The 16,004-nt window shown below is 39.0% G+C and overlaps 1 protein-coding gene across 2 annotated transcripts in view; it reads left to right on the forward strand.

Annotated features, from left to right (window-relative positions):
• Positions 1–15,968, forward strand: part of CAPN6 (calpain 6) — a 31,217-nt gene extending 15,249 nt beyond the window's left edge. For both annotated transcript variants that reach the window (XM_053472642.1, XM_053472643.1), the window contains exons 4-14: positions 4,695–4,826; positions 5,225–5,433; positions 6,149–6,341; positions 10,102–10,295; positions 10,800–10,877; positions 11,301–11,496; positions 11,892–12,014; positions 13,815–14,017; positions 14,219–14,340; positions 14,459–14,595; positions 15,351–15,968. In XM_053472642.1, coding sequence (XP_053328617.1) covers positions 4,695–4,826; positions 5,225–5,433; positions 6,149–6,341; positions 10,102–10,295; positions 10,800–10,877; positions 11,301–11,496; positions 11,892–12,014; positions 13,815–14,017; positions 14,219–14,340; positions 14,459–14,595; positions 15,351–15,533 — 1,770 coding nt within the window. In that variant the 3' untranslated portion in view covers positions 15,534–15,968. The remainder of the gene's footprint in view (positions 1–4,694; positions 4,827–5,224; positions 5,434–6,148; positions 6,342–10,101; positions 10,296–10,799; positions 10,878–11,300; positions 11,497–11,891; positions 12,015–13,814; positions 14,018–14,218; positions 14,341–14,458; positions 14,596–15,350) is intronic.
• Positions 15,969–16,004: the final 36 nt, after the last annotated feature.

Here is a 16,004-nt window from a genome sequence, read left to right on the forward strand (position 1 = left end):
GCATCAGGGGCCAGTGGTTTCTAATTACGCCCCTGCTTCTGCAACCTCACCACCTCTGCTCACAAGAGATCCATTCCAGTATGCTGTACTTTTATAATTACAATCTCAGCCATAAGTGCATCAGCATATTTTACTAACTCACTAATTGTGATTGGGTGAAGTCCTTGGTTATTCTTAATGTTTTGTTGCCCTTTACATGCTTGCTGGAAAAAAATAATGTGGAATCTTGTGATCATTCTCAATATTCTTGAGCAGAGTGGATTTTCTTGTAAAGCACACTAACCAGATGCTCAAAGGACACATTTAATGAGCTGTACTTTGACAATAACCCCGTAGTTGTCATTTTGGAATTTTTAAACAGTTGTAAACTAAAAGAACAGTGAGTGCTAAGATGTTTTGTTTTAAGAAATTAATAGTGGGATGTAAATCAGAAAGAAATATGTGCAGCGAGAACAGGGAGAGACATGTAAGCAAAGATACATACATAGATATGCACATGGACAGGCAGCCTCTTCGCATGTCTGTTTAATAGGGTTCTTAGCTTTGCCACCTTTGATCTCCATTGATATAATTTACCAAAATTACAGAAATTATTAATTTTAATGTGATCTGCAACCGAAAGTGTTTTGATGTTTGTGGAACATTCTTTATTTTTTGCTGTTGGAACCATGGGTTCATTGCTAAACATTAGCCTTACCTTCAAAGCCTCAATCAGGGGCTTTAGGCCTTGGAGCAATTACACATGATGTCCCCCTTCTCTGGATTTCCTGAATTTAGCAAGCTCTTTTCCCCTTTTTTTCTCTGATTTTCACTTGCACCTCATTTGTTCATGAATTTGCTCACCTTTTTTCTATCTTCTTTCCCTTTTTTTCATTTATGTTGCTCGCTTGCCTTTTACATTTTTCATCCTCTTTCTAACTTTTGTTCTGCTCCCCCACACATACACACACATACACACATATATGAATATATGCATCTGTAAACACACATTTATACATATACACACATACACATATAGGCACATATTCATGTATGCATACACACAGCACATACTTCATCCTCAACTTCCTTCCTGTAATTTTTCTTGGGGCCTGTAGCCCCCACATTGTGCTGCAGTCCCAAAAATGACACAGTGTCAGTGTGGGGGGGGGATGTTTGCAGCATGGAACACCGGCCCCTGGGACAATTGCTGCAGTGCCAGTCAGAACAGCATGGCCCTGGAGCAATTGTGTCCTCCAATATTAATCCAGCCCTGCTTTGCCTTATGCATTCCGCATCCATAATTTCTAAAACATTCACACTAAAATAGGTTGGAGTCTAGTATTTATGTTCAGGGGAACCCAAGATGAGATTTCGCTTTGCTTAATCAAAGGACATCATGGTAAGGCAAAGCCTCAAACAACTCTTTAATAAACAAGATCTATTTTATAAGTAACAAAAGTTCCACATGTTTTATCGACATAGGGAATGTAATGCCTAAAGTAATTTATTTAATTAAACTATTGCTGATTTATCTATTAAAGTAAGAGTTTGAAGGAGAGATTGCAGGAAGGTTGCAGTTTGCTTCTGTTCCAGGAGTACCTTGGCTGGTCCTGTATAAAGCATATTGAAATCAGTGACATTTTGTAATAATCACCTCATTGCCTGTGCAATGCATCATACACGGCCAGCTCAGCCTTCCTTGCAGGAGCAACTTACCTATGTTGGTGCTTCTTTCTGAATGGTGAAGTGAGGTGAAGATGAAACCTCAACTGCCCTGCAAAGACTCATGTCAATTGTCCCTTTAGTGAATAAACTCCAATGTGTGAGTCTGGACTGCTGCATACATGAACTCTACTCTCTACAGTTTTACCTGCTGCCTGATGAGATTCTTCAATCAATGCCTTCATAGGTCTAATGGTGAGACAAGCTGGTGTTTTTGCCTGATGGATTCAGATTTCTAGGTGTGACTCAATGCATACGATGTTAATCAAGTCATTGTGTTACTCAAACCTCAAATCCCCAGTGACTGCTTGGGTAGTCCATGGCTGTCCATCTGGGCAGCAAAGTCGGGGACGCTAGAGGTAATTGGGAAGAAGCATTTGGATTCCAGCAATATCAGTGCTATTATACAAATGCTAGGTTGCATGAACACTTTCATTAAACATGAATAGTTTTGAAATACATTGAATCGATAATATTATGTTATGTTTCAATGAAAGATTTATGTGCTCTGTGTATTTGTACGTGGAATATGTTCAAAGGTTGTCTCCTGCTTGGACGGAGAACCTATAACTCCTACAGGTGCAATTTATTAGCATCTGTCAGTGGATACTGGATATCAGTATTTACAAGTGTGAGACGTTCCAAACTGGCTTCTGGTTATGTCTGGATACCTTACAATCTCCTCTTGTGAGGATAAGGTCTCTTTATTGTTGCAGTCTTGCAGACATTGGCTTTTAAATGCACTGCAGATTCTCATAAACATAGAATAGTTACTATGTCTCTTTTTAGCCATGGATATGTCTTATCTTCTATTATTTAAAGATTCTGTGTATTTAATTGGAGATCCTACTATAACACACACCTCCTGATGTTCGTGAACTGGTTAGTTAAGTGTGCGAACACACATGTAGGCAAAGCATGGTGGTAATATTCAGGAGTTGAAAAAAGCAAGAACCTCATGTATTAACAACTAACAAACAACGAACACATTGAAAATCTAAATCAATACACATATCAATACACTATCTGATTTAATGCAGTTTTAGGATTCCCTGTATATTATGTGACTTGTACTACACCAAGTACAAATGATTATGTAACCAAATTCTTTTAAATGTATTGATTAAAGGTATAGCCTTGTACAACAATAACAAATTACTTTTAGATAGAGAAAGCAACTTTTATTGAAAAAGAAAGCATAAACACACAGAACAGCAACAAAACTATAAAATTATCAAAATATTCTAAATTAACAAAAATACGTCGTATAATAGAAAGGATTAAACGGGAACAATATACATTCTTATGAGATAATCAAATTTGTATAAATCACATCATTAGACAATAAAAATATAATTTTTTTATGAAAGCACCATGCGATATAGATAAAACAGAAAATAATCAAAATAGCCATCAGCATAGACAGTCAACTAGAACAGACACAAAATACACATTGAACACTTTAATAAGGGAATTAATCTGAATATTAAAGTTATTTTAATTATGCATTAATTTATCTGGATAAGCGAATAAAAAATCTATACAGAATAATGATTTTGGTTACTTTATACGGTAATCTGAGTTAGCCTCTAACTAAATAATGCATAATATGGCTGCTATTATTATGTAACGTATCCCTCTACCGCAATCAGTAACTAGCAAGCAAAGATACAGAATCTATAGCATGCCACTGTCCAGAGCCCCCAAACAAATAGTCATCTAACCCCCAGCGGTGGCTTCTGGTCAGAGAAGATGGAAATTCAGACTCAGCAGGCCAACAAACGACTTCTGCCAGATTCCCAGCCAACTCATCACAGACTATGATAGAACAGGAAGATGAGGTGATACCATAGCACTTTGATTATTAAATGATTTGTCGACAATGGAAGCTCCGTCCTTGTGGAAGTTAAGTTGTTAGTTTAACAGACAAGAAGTACCTATTATGTTCCGTTTTGCCAAATGTCAGTGAAAATAATAAATTAAAATATGCAGATATTCCAAGTTATGTTATTGTTTTCCTTCTGTTCTCCTTGTAATTTTAATCTATTGTTTGCCTGTCTTAAATGGGAAGGTTTTAGGACCTATAATAGTTATATTATATAAAGTAATTATACTATGCCCAATATTAATGAAGTTTTTCCCTTGATCACTTATCGATGCTCTAACATATATGATGATACAATCATTATTTGGATAAATAATAACTTACTTACCAGAATTAGAAACGTACAGTAAGTGTTGCTCACTTAGCCTAGCCTAAAAAGAGACAGAATTATAAGTTCTAGAATGATATTTCTAGTAATGTTGCCTTGAACAAGTGATGGAAAAAAAAACAAGCAACGATTATATTTCCAGAATGTTCATCATTCTTAGCTATATTATCAATATACTGAAATGAAATATGAAAATAAATGTTCTATAGGATTTAAGGGACGTGTTTGTAAAAATCTCATCTATAATAATAAAAGACATACAAAGTAATGTTGATACCTAAAGTAAATATAACTCTATAGAAAAACCCTGTCAGAGTATGTGTCAATGACGTGGTATGATTTTGGCCGCAGCATCTCATTTGTTAATGAACAGTCTGCACTCCCACAGTGTTACACGGCTTATTCATTCCCAGAAAGTGTTGCAATAAGAGAAGATACAGTTTTGCTGCCAGAATGAGAGAGAGAGTGAGAAATATAGAAGAACTTTGACAATTTTTATCTGTGTAGCGTTATATCGAAAAATAGAATGTGACAGCAGAAAGGAACAATTTGGCCCAATAAATCTACCCGTTTTCTTTTGCCATCTAATTGTGAAACTTTAAGCCTTACAGGATCCATCACCTTCTCTTATGTTCAGCACAAATGTGCTTAAAGGGTCAGTCAAGTGTGACTATATAGCATTGTATCATATCTAGTAATCCATATTTTCATACAAATATCTATGAACTATGTGCGCATTTTGGAAGCCCTGCTTACTCTTTGCATTGATTGTTTTAGGAGCTTTGTGAGAATCCTCGGTTGTTTGTGGATGGAATAAGCTACCATGACTTACACCAAGGCAAGCTTGGGAACTGCTGGTTTGTGGCTGCCTGCTCCTGTCTGGCTCTCAGAAGGTCTCTGTGGCAGAAGGTATTAGTAGTGCATTCATCTGCAAAGCAAGTGCTAAGAAACATTCAGTCTGCACCTTGGGTTAAGTAACACCAATTTTATAGAGACATGGGGTATACAAGTTCCCCATTGACTTCTTAATATCTGTTGAAGCCAATCCATAAAATGAGCTCAAGCTGCAATTTTTACAGTTGAAGAAAACCCAATTATCCTAATTAGTTACCCTAGAATTTGGAAAGAAGACCATAATATAGACAAGCAGCAATACCTGGTCTTTTTTCAGCATGGTGAACATTTAACATTTTTAGTAAAGTAATCTTCACTGTCAGGACTGGGAGCCATTGTTTTATTGGCTGGAACAATCATGACATATGTTAGTACATACGAAATGTCACTGTTCTCTCACGTTTTTACAACAGGTAATTCCTAAGTGGAGGAGACAAGAATGGGACCCAAAAAGACCACACAGTTACGCAGGAATCTTCCACTTTCAGTTTTGGTGTTTAGGGGAATGGGTGGATGTTGTCATTGATGATCGTTTGCCAAGTTTGGACGGGAGTTTGATCTATTGTCATTCCAACGTGAAGAACGAGTTCTGGACAGCACTCCTGGAAAAGGCCTATGCTAAGTGAGAGCCTCTTACGTCTATGGGGACCTTAGTCTGGAAATGATTACAGTTTGGTTGAGAAAAGGGATTATGTTGTTCTTTCAGCAGCAATGTTCTTGTCTAAAAGCATAATTGTGACAGGATACTGCACTACGTAACTTGATGAGTACGCAGAAGGGCATTTCAGCTATTTGGCATCCAAAGGCAGAGTTTTACATACAGTTGATGCAGACCCTTGCCTAAGACCTATGTAGAAAAAGGCATTGTACAAAAATCAGGCATTTCAGGTACATGAAACTTTAATAAGAGTTAAAAAGGAGGCATTGGTTTGCCTGGCCTTGCTTAAAGAGTTTATATAGCATTGTTACATCATATTTGATATTTTATAACCATACATGGGAACTGTAAGGTTGTATACTGAGTCTCAACATTCTCCTATTATACACTGCTGTAGTCGTATATAAATTGGTGTGTTTGTTACGAGCATGTTATGGTTGATATCTCAGCATGAATACAGATGACTAAATTAAGTATATCTTTAAATAATGACAAGTCATGGTTTCTTTGAGGACCAGTATTAGAGTTGTTTGGTTAACACATTTGACGGTTATTAAACTACTGCAACAAAGTGAATGCTCTAAAATTTGCTCCCTCGCCATTTTATACAGAAATTTCTTATAATCCAAAATGTTGTATTTGCACAACAGTGGCTCATAACCATACAATTTCTTCACAGACTGGCTGGATCTTATGAGGCTCTTGATGGTGGAAGTACTGCAGATGCAATTGTAGACTTCACTGGGGCAGTTGCAGAGAGTTTTCATCTGACCAAAGGTCACTACAGAAGCAATCTGATACAGCAGACAAGGCTCTTTGCGGACATGCTGAAAGCACAAAGAACAGGTGGATTAATCAGTTGTTATATCAAGGTGAATGAGACCAATGTTATTATAAGACCCCTGTAAGACACAGCTTGGATTGCACAAAAACTTCAGTGACAGAGAATCGTTGTTCTAGTAAGAAACACCATTTTACGTAATACTTATTCCATTAATTATATGAACTAGAGATGGACACATTGGTAACTGACTATTAACATTTGTCCAACCTCCAATACAAAATAAAGTTCTTTGGGCCGAGAATACTTTGTGATTAATATTTTGAGGCACAGCCGTCCTACAGCATACAAATACAGAATCATTTATTTTAAAAGGAAAGTGCCTACATACTAATAATTCCAGGAGTACAAATATTAGGGTTAAGAATGGGCAAAGACTATACATGAGATGGAGTTGAGCTGTATAAAGAGGCACTAGTCCATCACAAAGAACAATTCTCTGTTAGATTTAGTTTTACGTCTATGTAGGATCAGGGAGAATCTGGGAGAAATATATAGAGCATTTCACAGGACCAGAGCAGCCGTAGCCTTCTGTGAGTTTGAGGAAAAACGTGGAGAAAGAAAAGAGAAGGTAATATTTCATAGTATCATTACTGAAGCAATCCACTCCCATCTATTTGCTCAGCAACAGCTGCCATCACTTAGAATTCCATAAAATCAATCATTAATAATTCGCTCCCCAACAGGAAACAGTCTGAAGTTCTCTAGGATGTCTGGGGAATTTGGGTATAACAGCCTCTTGGCTGGAATGTATTATTCTGCAATCCCAATAATTCAGCCACAGAAGACATGATCTATGTGATTTTAATTAATTTGGATTCTGCTTATTTATTTTTATTATTGGGTTTTAAAGTAATAAAACAGAAGGGGTGTGTTTACAAGTTACGAGTGGAAATAAATGATTTGTACAATGTGTTCAACTCAAAAGCAAATATTTGATGCTAGTCAGATAACATTTGCAAGCAAGTAACTTAAAGAATATATATATATATACTACCATTCAAAAATTTTGGGGTGGCTTAGATATATCCTTTCTTTTGAAAGAAAAGCAACATTTGTCCATTAAAATAACATGAAATTTCCTTGTTTTCCATGAAAACATCTAAGTGACTCAAGACTTTTGAACAGAAGTGTGTAGATCCAACGTGCTTGGGGAGAGGATGGCTAGACGGTTAGAGGAGATTTCATACTAGGAATGGGGCTAGACAGTATAGAAAAGAGGTGTATTATTTGGACCCAGGTGGGTGGATCTGGGGCTTGGTTAGTACAGATATGAGGGAGAAGCCTCATAACAACTTCAAAACTGCTAGGAGGTATTGCCATAGATAGGAATTGTATGCGGGCAGGGGCCCCACTGATTTTGTGGGACACATGCTTTTGTTGGAGGGGAAGTGTGCATGGAATGGGGAGCTTCATCCAGAGTCTCAAACCCGGAGTTCCTAGGTATGGGTATTGTCCCCCAAAACAAGGACAAAACGTATCTGTAGCATCTGTGTTAAAAATGACACACTTAGAATCATGTCTACAAATGCTTGTAGGTTAGAGAATGAGATGCATGAACTTGCAACAGTAGTGGCAACTGAGAATGCAGATTTAATGGCTGTAACTGAGGCAAGGTATAATGAGCAAAATGACTGGGACATAGCAATACCAGGGTACTCTGTCTATAGAAAGATGTAAAGACGTCGATGAGGCCTGATGGGAAACATACTTATTAAAAGAACTTAATGGTGTTCTACCGAAAGCGTAGGATTTATTTAACCAATAATTGTTAAGGGGAGTAGTCCCAGAAGATTGGAAGTTAGCAACTGTTGTGCCCATTCACAAGGCAGTAGGGAGGAGTCTGGCAACTATAGACTGGTAAGTCTTACATTAGTGGAGAAATTATTGGAAACCATGTTAAAGGATCAGTTTATTAAACATCTCAAATCACATGTATTTCAAGATCAAAAACAACATGAGTTTACTTCAGGGAGATCATGCCAAACTAATATTATTGATTTTTTGATTGGGTGACTGAAATAATGGATCAAGGTGGTGGAATAGACATTGCATATCTAGATTTCATTCAGGCTTTTGACACTGTCTCACATAGAAGACTTATACATAAACTGCAATATTGTTGAATGGATTAGGCAGCGGCTGAGTGACAGACAACAGAGTGTTGCAGTATATTCGTATATTCGGAGCAATGTCTTGTTACCAGTGGGGTACCTCAGGGGTCTGTACTTGGACCCATTCTCTTTAATATTGTTACTAGTGATATTGCAAAAGGTCAGTGTGCGAGCAGTGGAACCAAAGCTGCAGGAGAGGTAAGGAGATACGGGTGAGGCATGGACTCCACTAGACCTCTGAAGGTGTGCTGTGGCACCAAGACATTAGCAGAAGATCCTCTAAGTCCTGTAAGTTGTGAAGTGGGGCCTCCATGGATGCATCCTGGTGCCATGTGTTCTCCAGGTAAGCGATGCACACGCACCCGGCCATCCACGCCCCCCCAATGTGCATCAATGAGCCTTGGCTGTTCATGGCCCTTTTGCTGGTTCACCACTTTTCTATCCTTGGACCACTTTTGATAAGTACCCACAACTGCAGACCAGGAACACCCCTGTAGTTTTGGAGATGCTCTGACCCAGTTGTCTAGCCATCACAATTTGGCCCTTGCTCAGAACCTTACGCTTGCTGCCTAATATATCCCACCAATGACAGGTGCCATGATAAGATTATCAGTGTTATTCACTTCACCTGTGAGTGGTCATAATGTTATGGTTGATCGGTGTACATGGTGTAAGAAGGAGTGTGTGTTAAAATGAGGGTGTACATGTGTGTTCGTATGAGTTAGTGTATCTGCGTTAGAATGTGTCAATTTGTGTAAATGTGTTTACTTATTTGTGACAGCGTATGTGTTGCAAGGGACAATAATGGCAAACACAGGCTGTTTGAGGGCAGTGATGGTGCAGACAAATTGGGCACAGGGAGAGTGTTTGGGGGTTAGGATGCCACTGATAAGCTGCTTGGGGCAAAGGTGGCACTCACAAACTGTTTGGGAGCAAAGTTGGCACTGTGGGACATGTTGCTTGGTGAAGTTGAGGGGCCCTGCGGTTTCCTATTAAACCTCTGACTACTGTGCACATGCACAGTAGCGCATACCTCTCAAGCTCCACCCCCTGTATCCTGATTCGCTGGGGGAGAAAGTTGGGAGGTATGCCATTGTACAGATCACTGTTGAGACCTCACTTGGAGTAGTCCTTCTGGAGACCGTATCTCCAGAAGGACAGAGGAGCTACTAAGCTGGTTCATGGATTGCAGGATAAAACTTACCAGGAAAGGTTAAAGGCTTTTAACATGTATAGCTTGGAATAAAGACGTGACGGGGGGAAACTGGAAACATTTAAATACTTAAAGGGAGTCAACACGATAAAGGAGGAGAGTATAATTAAAAGAAGAAAAACTACCACAACAAGAGGACATAGTCTTACATTAGAGGGGCAAACGTAAGTTAAGGAAATATTACTGAATACTGGAATAGCCTTCTAGCAGAAGTGGTAGAGGTTAATACCGTGAAGGAGTTTAAGCATGCATGGGATAGGCATAAGGCTATCCTTGATAAGGCCAGGGAGTAATGAAAGTAATCAGAAATTGGCTGAATAAATCTTATTTTCTGACACATTCTATGTACAGTGTGTTACAATAGTTGAATATTTTTGTATGGCTCCTCTTTCCCTTCCCCATTTCATAGTATACAGAGCATAATGGTTTTGTAAACCATCTTGTGTATATTGTGTGCTCCTCAGCCTTCTTCCAGCAGTGACATGGAGACAGTGACTTTAATGGGTCTTGTGAAAGGCCATGCATACTCCGTGATCGAGATCAAGAAGGTGCCATTAGGCCAAAAGCCACTTTGCTGTGGGAAGAGGAACAAGTTGTTCATGGTTCGGATGAGGAACCCCTGGGGAAGCAAGGAATGGAGAGGAGCGTGGAGTGATGGGTAAGTACTGCTTCTAATATGGTGATAGACAGAAAAAAAATCATATATTTAATTTGCAGAAGATGTATTTTGCCATCAATGCCCTCTTTTGTTCTCATTAATCAAATAAGACTAACATGTACTCCACTAGACTTACTTCCTAGTTGTAATTGGATGTTTGACTCCAAGTTGTGTCTTTTGTTAATAATAATAATAAAATCAATTCTATTATTATAATTATTATTATATTTTATTTATGTAGCACCAACAATCTACGCAGTGCTTGTTAGAATACATAAAAAGCGTATGAGAAAACTGCTGGCAAGCTTACATTCTACAGATTTTTGGAGAGCATTGACAAGGTGACAGGCTTCCAGCTCCAATAACTCATATTAACAAATAAACTGCATTAATATTATTGAATTATGTTCAGCACATTCAAAAGAATGATTTTTAACTATTACATTTAATGAATTCACTAAGGAAAGTGTTATTTCATACATAGTTTTTTGTTTATTCTGTAAGGTCTGAAGAGTGGAACAGTGTGAGCAAGTCGGAAAGGGAAGCCCTTGGATTGACCATTAGAGATGATGGTGAATTCTGGTGAGTACGTTTTTTGGGTCTCAAATATAGAAATTCTAATTTCAAAGCTGGGATAAGAGGGTTAAAAATATGTGTTATCATAAAATAATTTATTCTTTTGATTGCTATTGTAGAATATAAATGCAGTTTGTTCCCTTTTATTTATGAGAGGCATACTAAATGCCCACTGGGGTGAGGGAGGTTTATTAACTGCTTAATAAAACTTGGACCTCTCCTCCTTTCTCCATCCATTCCCTGCAGGACAAAGGGGGTAGAAATTACATTTAAAAAGCCTTTCTACCCCCTAATCTCCTACAGGCAGAGGGTGAGGTTCATCCTAGAAAAATCTAGCAGTGACCTTGTAGTTTCAATCATGGACTCTTTAAGACCAATCCAGAGAACTCTTATTGATAAGCTTCTCAGTTTGTGCCATTGTCTCAATAGGATGACTTTTGAGGACTGGTGCAGCAACTTCACCCATGCTGACGTGTGCTGGATGATAAATACCTCATGTCTGACCTTCCGCAAGACGTGGGAAATGGAAGAAGTACAAGGATCATGGACCAAAAGTTCAGACCCTCTTTTAAATCGTTCTGGAGGATGTTTCAACAACAGAGCAACCTTCTTTCAAAATCCTCAGGTAAAGAACACGTGGAATGTGCATGATTTTGAGAATGTTGTAAATGTTTACAGGTGGGGGTAACGATTCTTTTGTATAATTGTTTTTCTTGTATATATTTGACATATATGTTCTCTTTGAGACGTAGGGGAAAGTACTGTTTCATAGCCTTTCCAATATATGGAGGTTTTAGTGTCTTGTGTCTTAGTGGGCAGAACTACAACTAGCAAAAGGGTTCCCATGGTCTGTAGTCCATATCATGATGTAGAAGATCTCTGTGAGGAAGCTGTGATTTCCTAATATTTAGTCACAAATACACGCATTTCAATCTATACACATTCATTAAATAGCAAAGTGTGTGATGTTCAGTAAAGCAATAGGTGCCATTCTCCAATTAATCTTCTATCTGTTTTTAGTATATCTTCGAAGTGAAAAAAGAGGAAGACCAAGTCCTAATTTCTCTACAGCAGAAGGACCTGCGACCTCACAAGAAGGAAGGGAGAGGAGACAGTTTTATAATAGGCTTTGAAATTCTCAAGGTATTTATAGCATGTCCCACTCAGGGGCGTACCTAGAGTATTTGGCACCCGGGGCGGATCCTGTATGTGGCACCCCCCAACACACACTTTAAAACTACCTGGCCGAAACTGAATATGACCCCCCCACACACCATAAAAAAAAACACTTTTATTTAAAGTAAGTAACACACCAAAATAGGACAAAACAATTAAATAACAATATATATATATATATATATATATATATATATATATATAATTGTTAACAGCAATCACATTCCTATCATGCCCAGGCATACCCAGATTCCAGGAGGCTCTCGCAGACTTGGCATGATAGGAGTATGATTGCCCTATCTACCCCTTCTCGCTCCCTTCTGCCCTATCTACCCCTTCTCGCTCCCTTCTGCCCTATCTACCCCTTCTCACTCCCTTCTCCCTATCTACCCCTCCTAACTATCTACCCTCTCCCTCTTTGAAGTTCACTTACCTTTCAGGAGTCCTGCGTTGGGGGTGCAAGGCCTCTGTCTCCCAGCTCTGCCACTGTATGGAACAGTATAGAGTGATGGGAGTTATGATGTACTTTAGAGCATAATTATATAATGAAAAATACATTGGAAATGGTACAGCATAACACCCATCACTCTCACACGTTTACCAATCCACACTTACCAATCCACACTTACCAATCCACATATTCCACACATACCAATCCACAGATTCCACACATACCACACATACCAATCCACAGATTCCACACATACCACACATACCAATCCACACATATCAATCCACAGATTCCACACATACCAATCCACACATATCAATCCACAGATTCCACACATACCAATCCACACACACATACCAATCCACACACACATACCAATCCACACATATACCAATCCACACACATACCAATCCACACACATACACCAATCCACACATATACCAATCCACACACATACCAATCCACTCTCACTGTCACTCTCACTGTATGCTTTCCTACCTTTCCTCTTTTCTCTTTACAGCTCCTTTTCCTGCTCTTTGCTCCTCTTCTTCTTCAGTTCTTCTGTCTTCTTCCGGGTCAGAGGGCACGGACAGCGGTGGGCGCGGCTTCAGTGTTGTGCGCCGGGATCTGACAACAAACCCCGGCGCACAACAGCTGTTGCCGCGCGGATCGCAAGGGAGCGGTAACGGAGGTCTTTAACAGACCTCCGGCTGCCTTGAGTGATTTTAAGCCGGGTTCAAGGGAGATCCTTGAACCGGCTTAAAATCACTCAAGGGAGCCGGAGGTCTGTTAAAGACCTCCGATACCGCTCCCTTGCGAGCCTGCTCCTCCAGCGGCGGACATTACTGTCCGTCTCTGGTGGGGTGCCGGGTGCCGGCAAGTTGGCACCCCCCTGATGAGCGGCACCCGGTGCGGACCGCCCCCCCCGCCCCCCGCTAGGTACACTACTGGTCCCACTTTATGATGTAATAGCTAAACATTTGATTGCTTAATGTTACTGTATTTTGTATTTGTAGATACACTGCCAATAGAAAAAGCTCCCCTGGAAAACCATTTCTTGTTCAGTTGTTCAACATCACACTTGTTTCATAATATAAGTCAGTTTAATATTGATGATAGTATTTGTATGCATAAGAAAGCTATTGTCCCTCTAGACTGTATGCTGGTTTGAGCAGGGCGCTCCTCACCTGTTGTCTCTGTTAGTCAATTTGTTATGTTGTATACTACTTGTTATGTCCTGTCTACCCACTGTACAGCGCTATAGAATTTGATGGCGCTATATAAAACAATAAATAATAATAATCTTTGTAAACCAGGTGGAACAAAATAGAAAATATCGCATTCACAAGATCCAAGGGCAGGAAAGGACTGCATCTTCTCAATATAGAAACCTTAGATCTATCTTTCTGAGGAAAGTTTTGGAGAAGGGAATATATGTCATAATTCCCACCACTTTCCATCCCGGGGTCACCAGTAACTTCCTTCTCAGGCTCTTCACTGATGAACCTTCTCAGTTCAGGTATGGTCCTTATTGTGTACAGCAAACAAAAATGAAAAGAAATCTAATGCACGTTTGGGCCCTGAAAACAGGCTTGTTCACCTAAAACCTAGGGATTTATTTACACTAGCACCGTTACATCGTAAGTGCTCCATTACATAATAGTAATAATAAGATATCTTATAAATAATGTCATACTTTATTTGTGAAATGTACTTCCAGGGAACTTCTTCTTGATAAACCCTCTGTGAGCTGCTGGAGTATTTTCTGTGGCTACCCGCAAAGAATCACTCAAGTTTTTGTTCGTAGTGTGGAAGGAGTGTTAAAACAGGAAAGTTCTGGAGGTAAATTACCACGCTATGATTCTAAAATACACTGATAGCTTCTGCTACGCTGTATTAGAGCTATTATAAACTCAAAGTAGACTGCAAGAAATGTATGTCATGATAATCCTTTCCATAGGACCTGACCTCTATGTGATCATCAAGTGTGAGAAAGAGAGTGTTAGCTCTTCAGTCCACAAGAATACAACCAGCGCTGTATTTGGAATGCATGCAATCTTCTATCGCAAGTTCATTAATGAACCAATCAAAATTCAGGTACAGCAAAGAAAGCATAAATGTTGTTTTGACAAAAGGACTAAGCATACCTTTTATGTAAATGTTTGCTAGCGATTTCACTAGCAGTGTATAAAGTGTCACATTTGTGGATGACAGGTCCATTTTAACAATTATACCTAATAAACATTCATGGGTGTTTTCACTTTTCAAAACTTAACCTCTCAATAAACACACCTGGGAACTTTCACAGCGTTAATAGTTTATCATGAACAATGTATTGCAGTAAATTTGTGAATTGTCACCTGTGTTCAATGAAGGCTTTTAACTGTAGTATATCACTGAGAAAAGCACAAATTGGGTTACTCATATGGGGACTCAAATGGGGATTTGTCAATATATACGGAGGCTGGTGCAAAAAGCCTGTGATCCAGTGGCAAATCCTAAAACTAAACCAAATTTTTTTCTTTTTCCATTCAGCCATGAATTAACATATAGATTAAAATAAACCCATGACATCACTTTAAAAAAGGCAACCCAGATATCAGTGTTTTTGGTTCTTGCTTTGTCCTTTGTTATACATTACAAAAACAGGAACGTAAAAGTATATTTTTTTGAAAAAAAAAAAAATGAAATTATTGTTCAAAACATATTGGGTTTCAAATGGACAAGCCTAACACAGCCACATGTTTTTAATGAAATGTGTCTGCGATTTCCTAAAGTGGTTGAAATGTTTCAGTCTTTGCATGGATGTAATGATAACCCATGAAGAAAGCCTGTTCTTCTTTGGCCTTCAGGTTTGGGACAGCAACATAATGTGTGACCATTTTCTGGGCCAAGTGCTTCTGGCTGCAGCGCCCAGCGACCCTAAAGAAGAGTTCAGTCTCCAGCTGCACGGCAAGGATGGCCAGGAAGCGGTGGAGATGCCAGGACGAATTAACATCAAGGTCGTTTCTTCTGATGACCTTGTTGAACTTTGAATGTGCGAAAGTCCTCCCAGACACAGACGGAGCTGCGAGCAGAAAGAGTCTAGGATCTCTTCACAGATGACACGTGCTTTGGTGGCATCTAAAGCCCTAAAGTCTCACAACTGCAAAGCACACAGCAGCTGGCGTGTAGCATTTGTTAAACCATTTTTAATGTGCAAGATGTCTTCTAAAGCAAAATATTGCTGTAATGGTTTATGTGCAGTTTGAAATAAACTACTCTGTGCCTTAACCAGGGACAAGCATGCCGTATTATTTATGACAGTAGAAGGCATGCCCTCTAACCACGGGAAGATGTTTATCGTTGGTATAGATTCAGTTAGGTGACCCTGTTACTTATGGGTAATTGTTAACGATGATTTTTAGTTCTTCATTCCACCAAATCACCCTCTGTCTTTAAAATGTTCTTTTACCATTAACCTGTTTACAGTATTCTCTACAAATAAAACATTTTTATACTCTGTA

Source organism: Spea bombifrons, chromosome 8 (assembly GCF_027358695.1).
Source record: "Spea bombifrons isolate aSpeBom1 chromosome 8, aSpeBom1.2.pri, whole genome shotgun sequence".
In the NCBI taxonomy this organism is placed as follows: Eukaryota; Metazoa; Chordata; class Amphibia; order Anura; family Pelobatidae; genus Spea; species Spea bombifrons.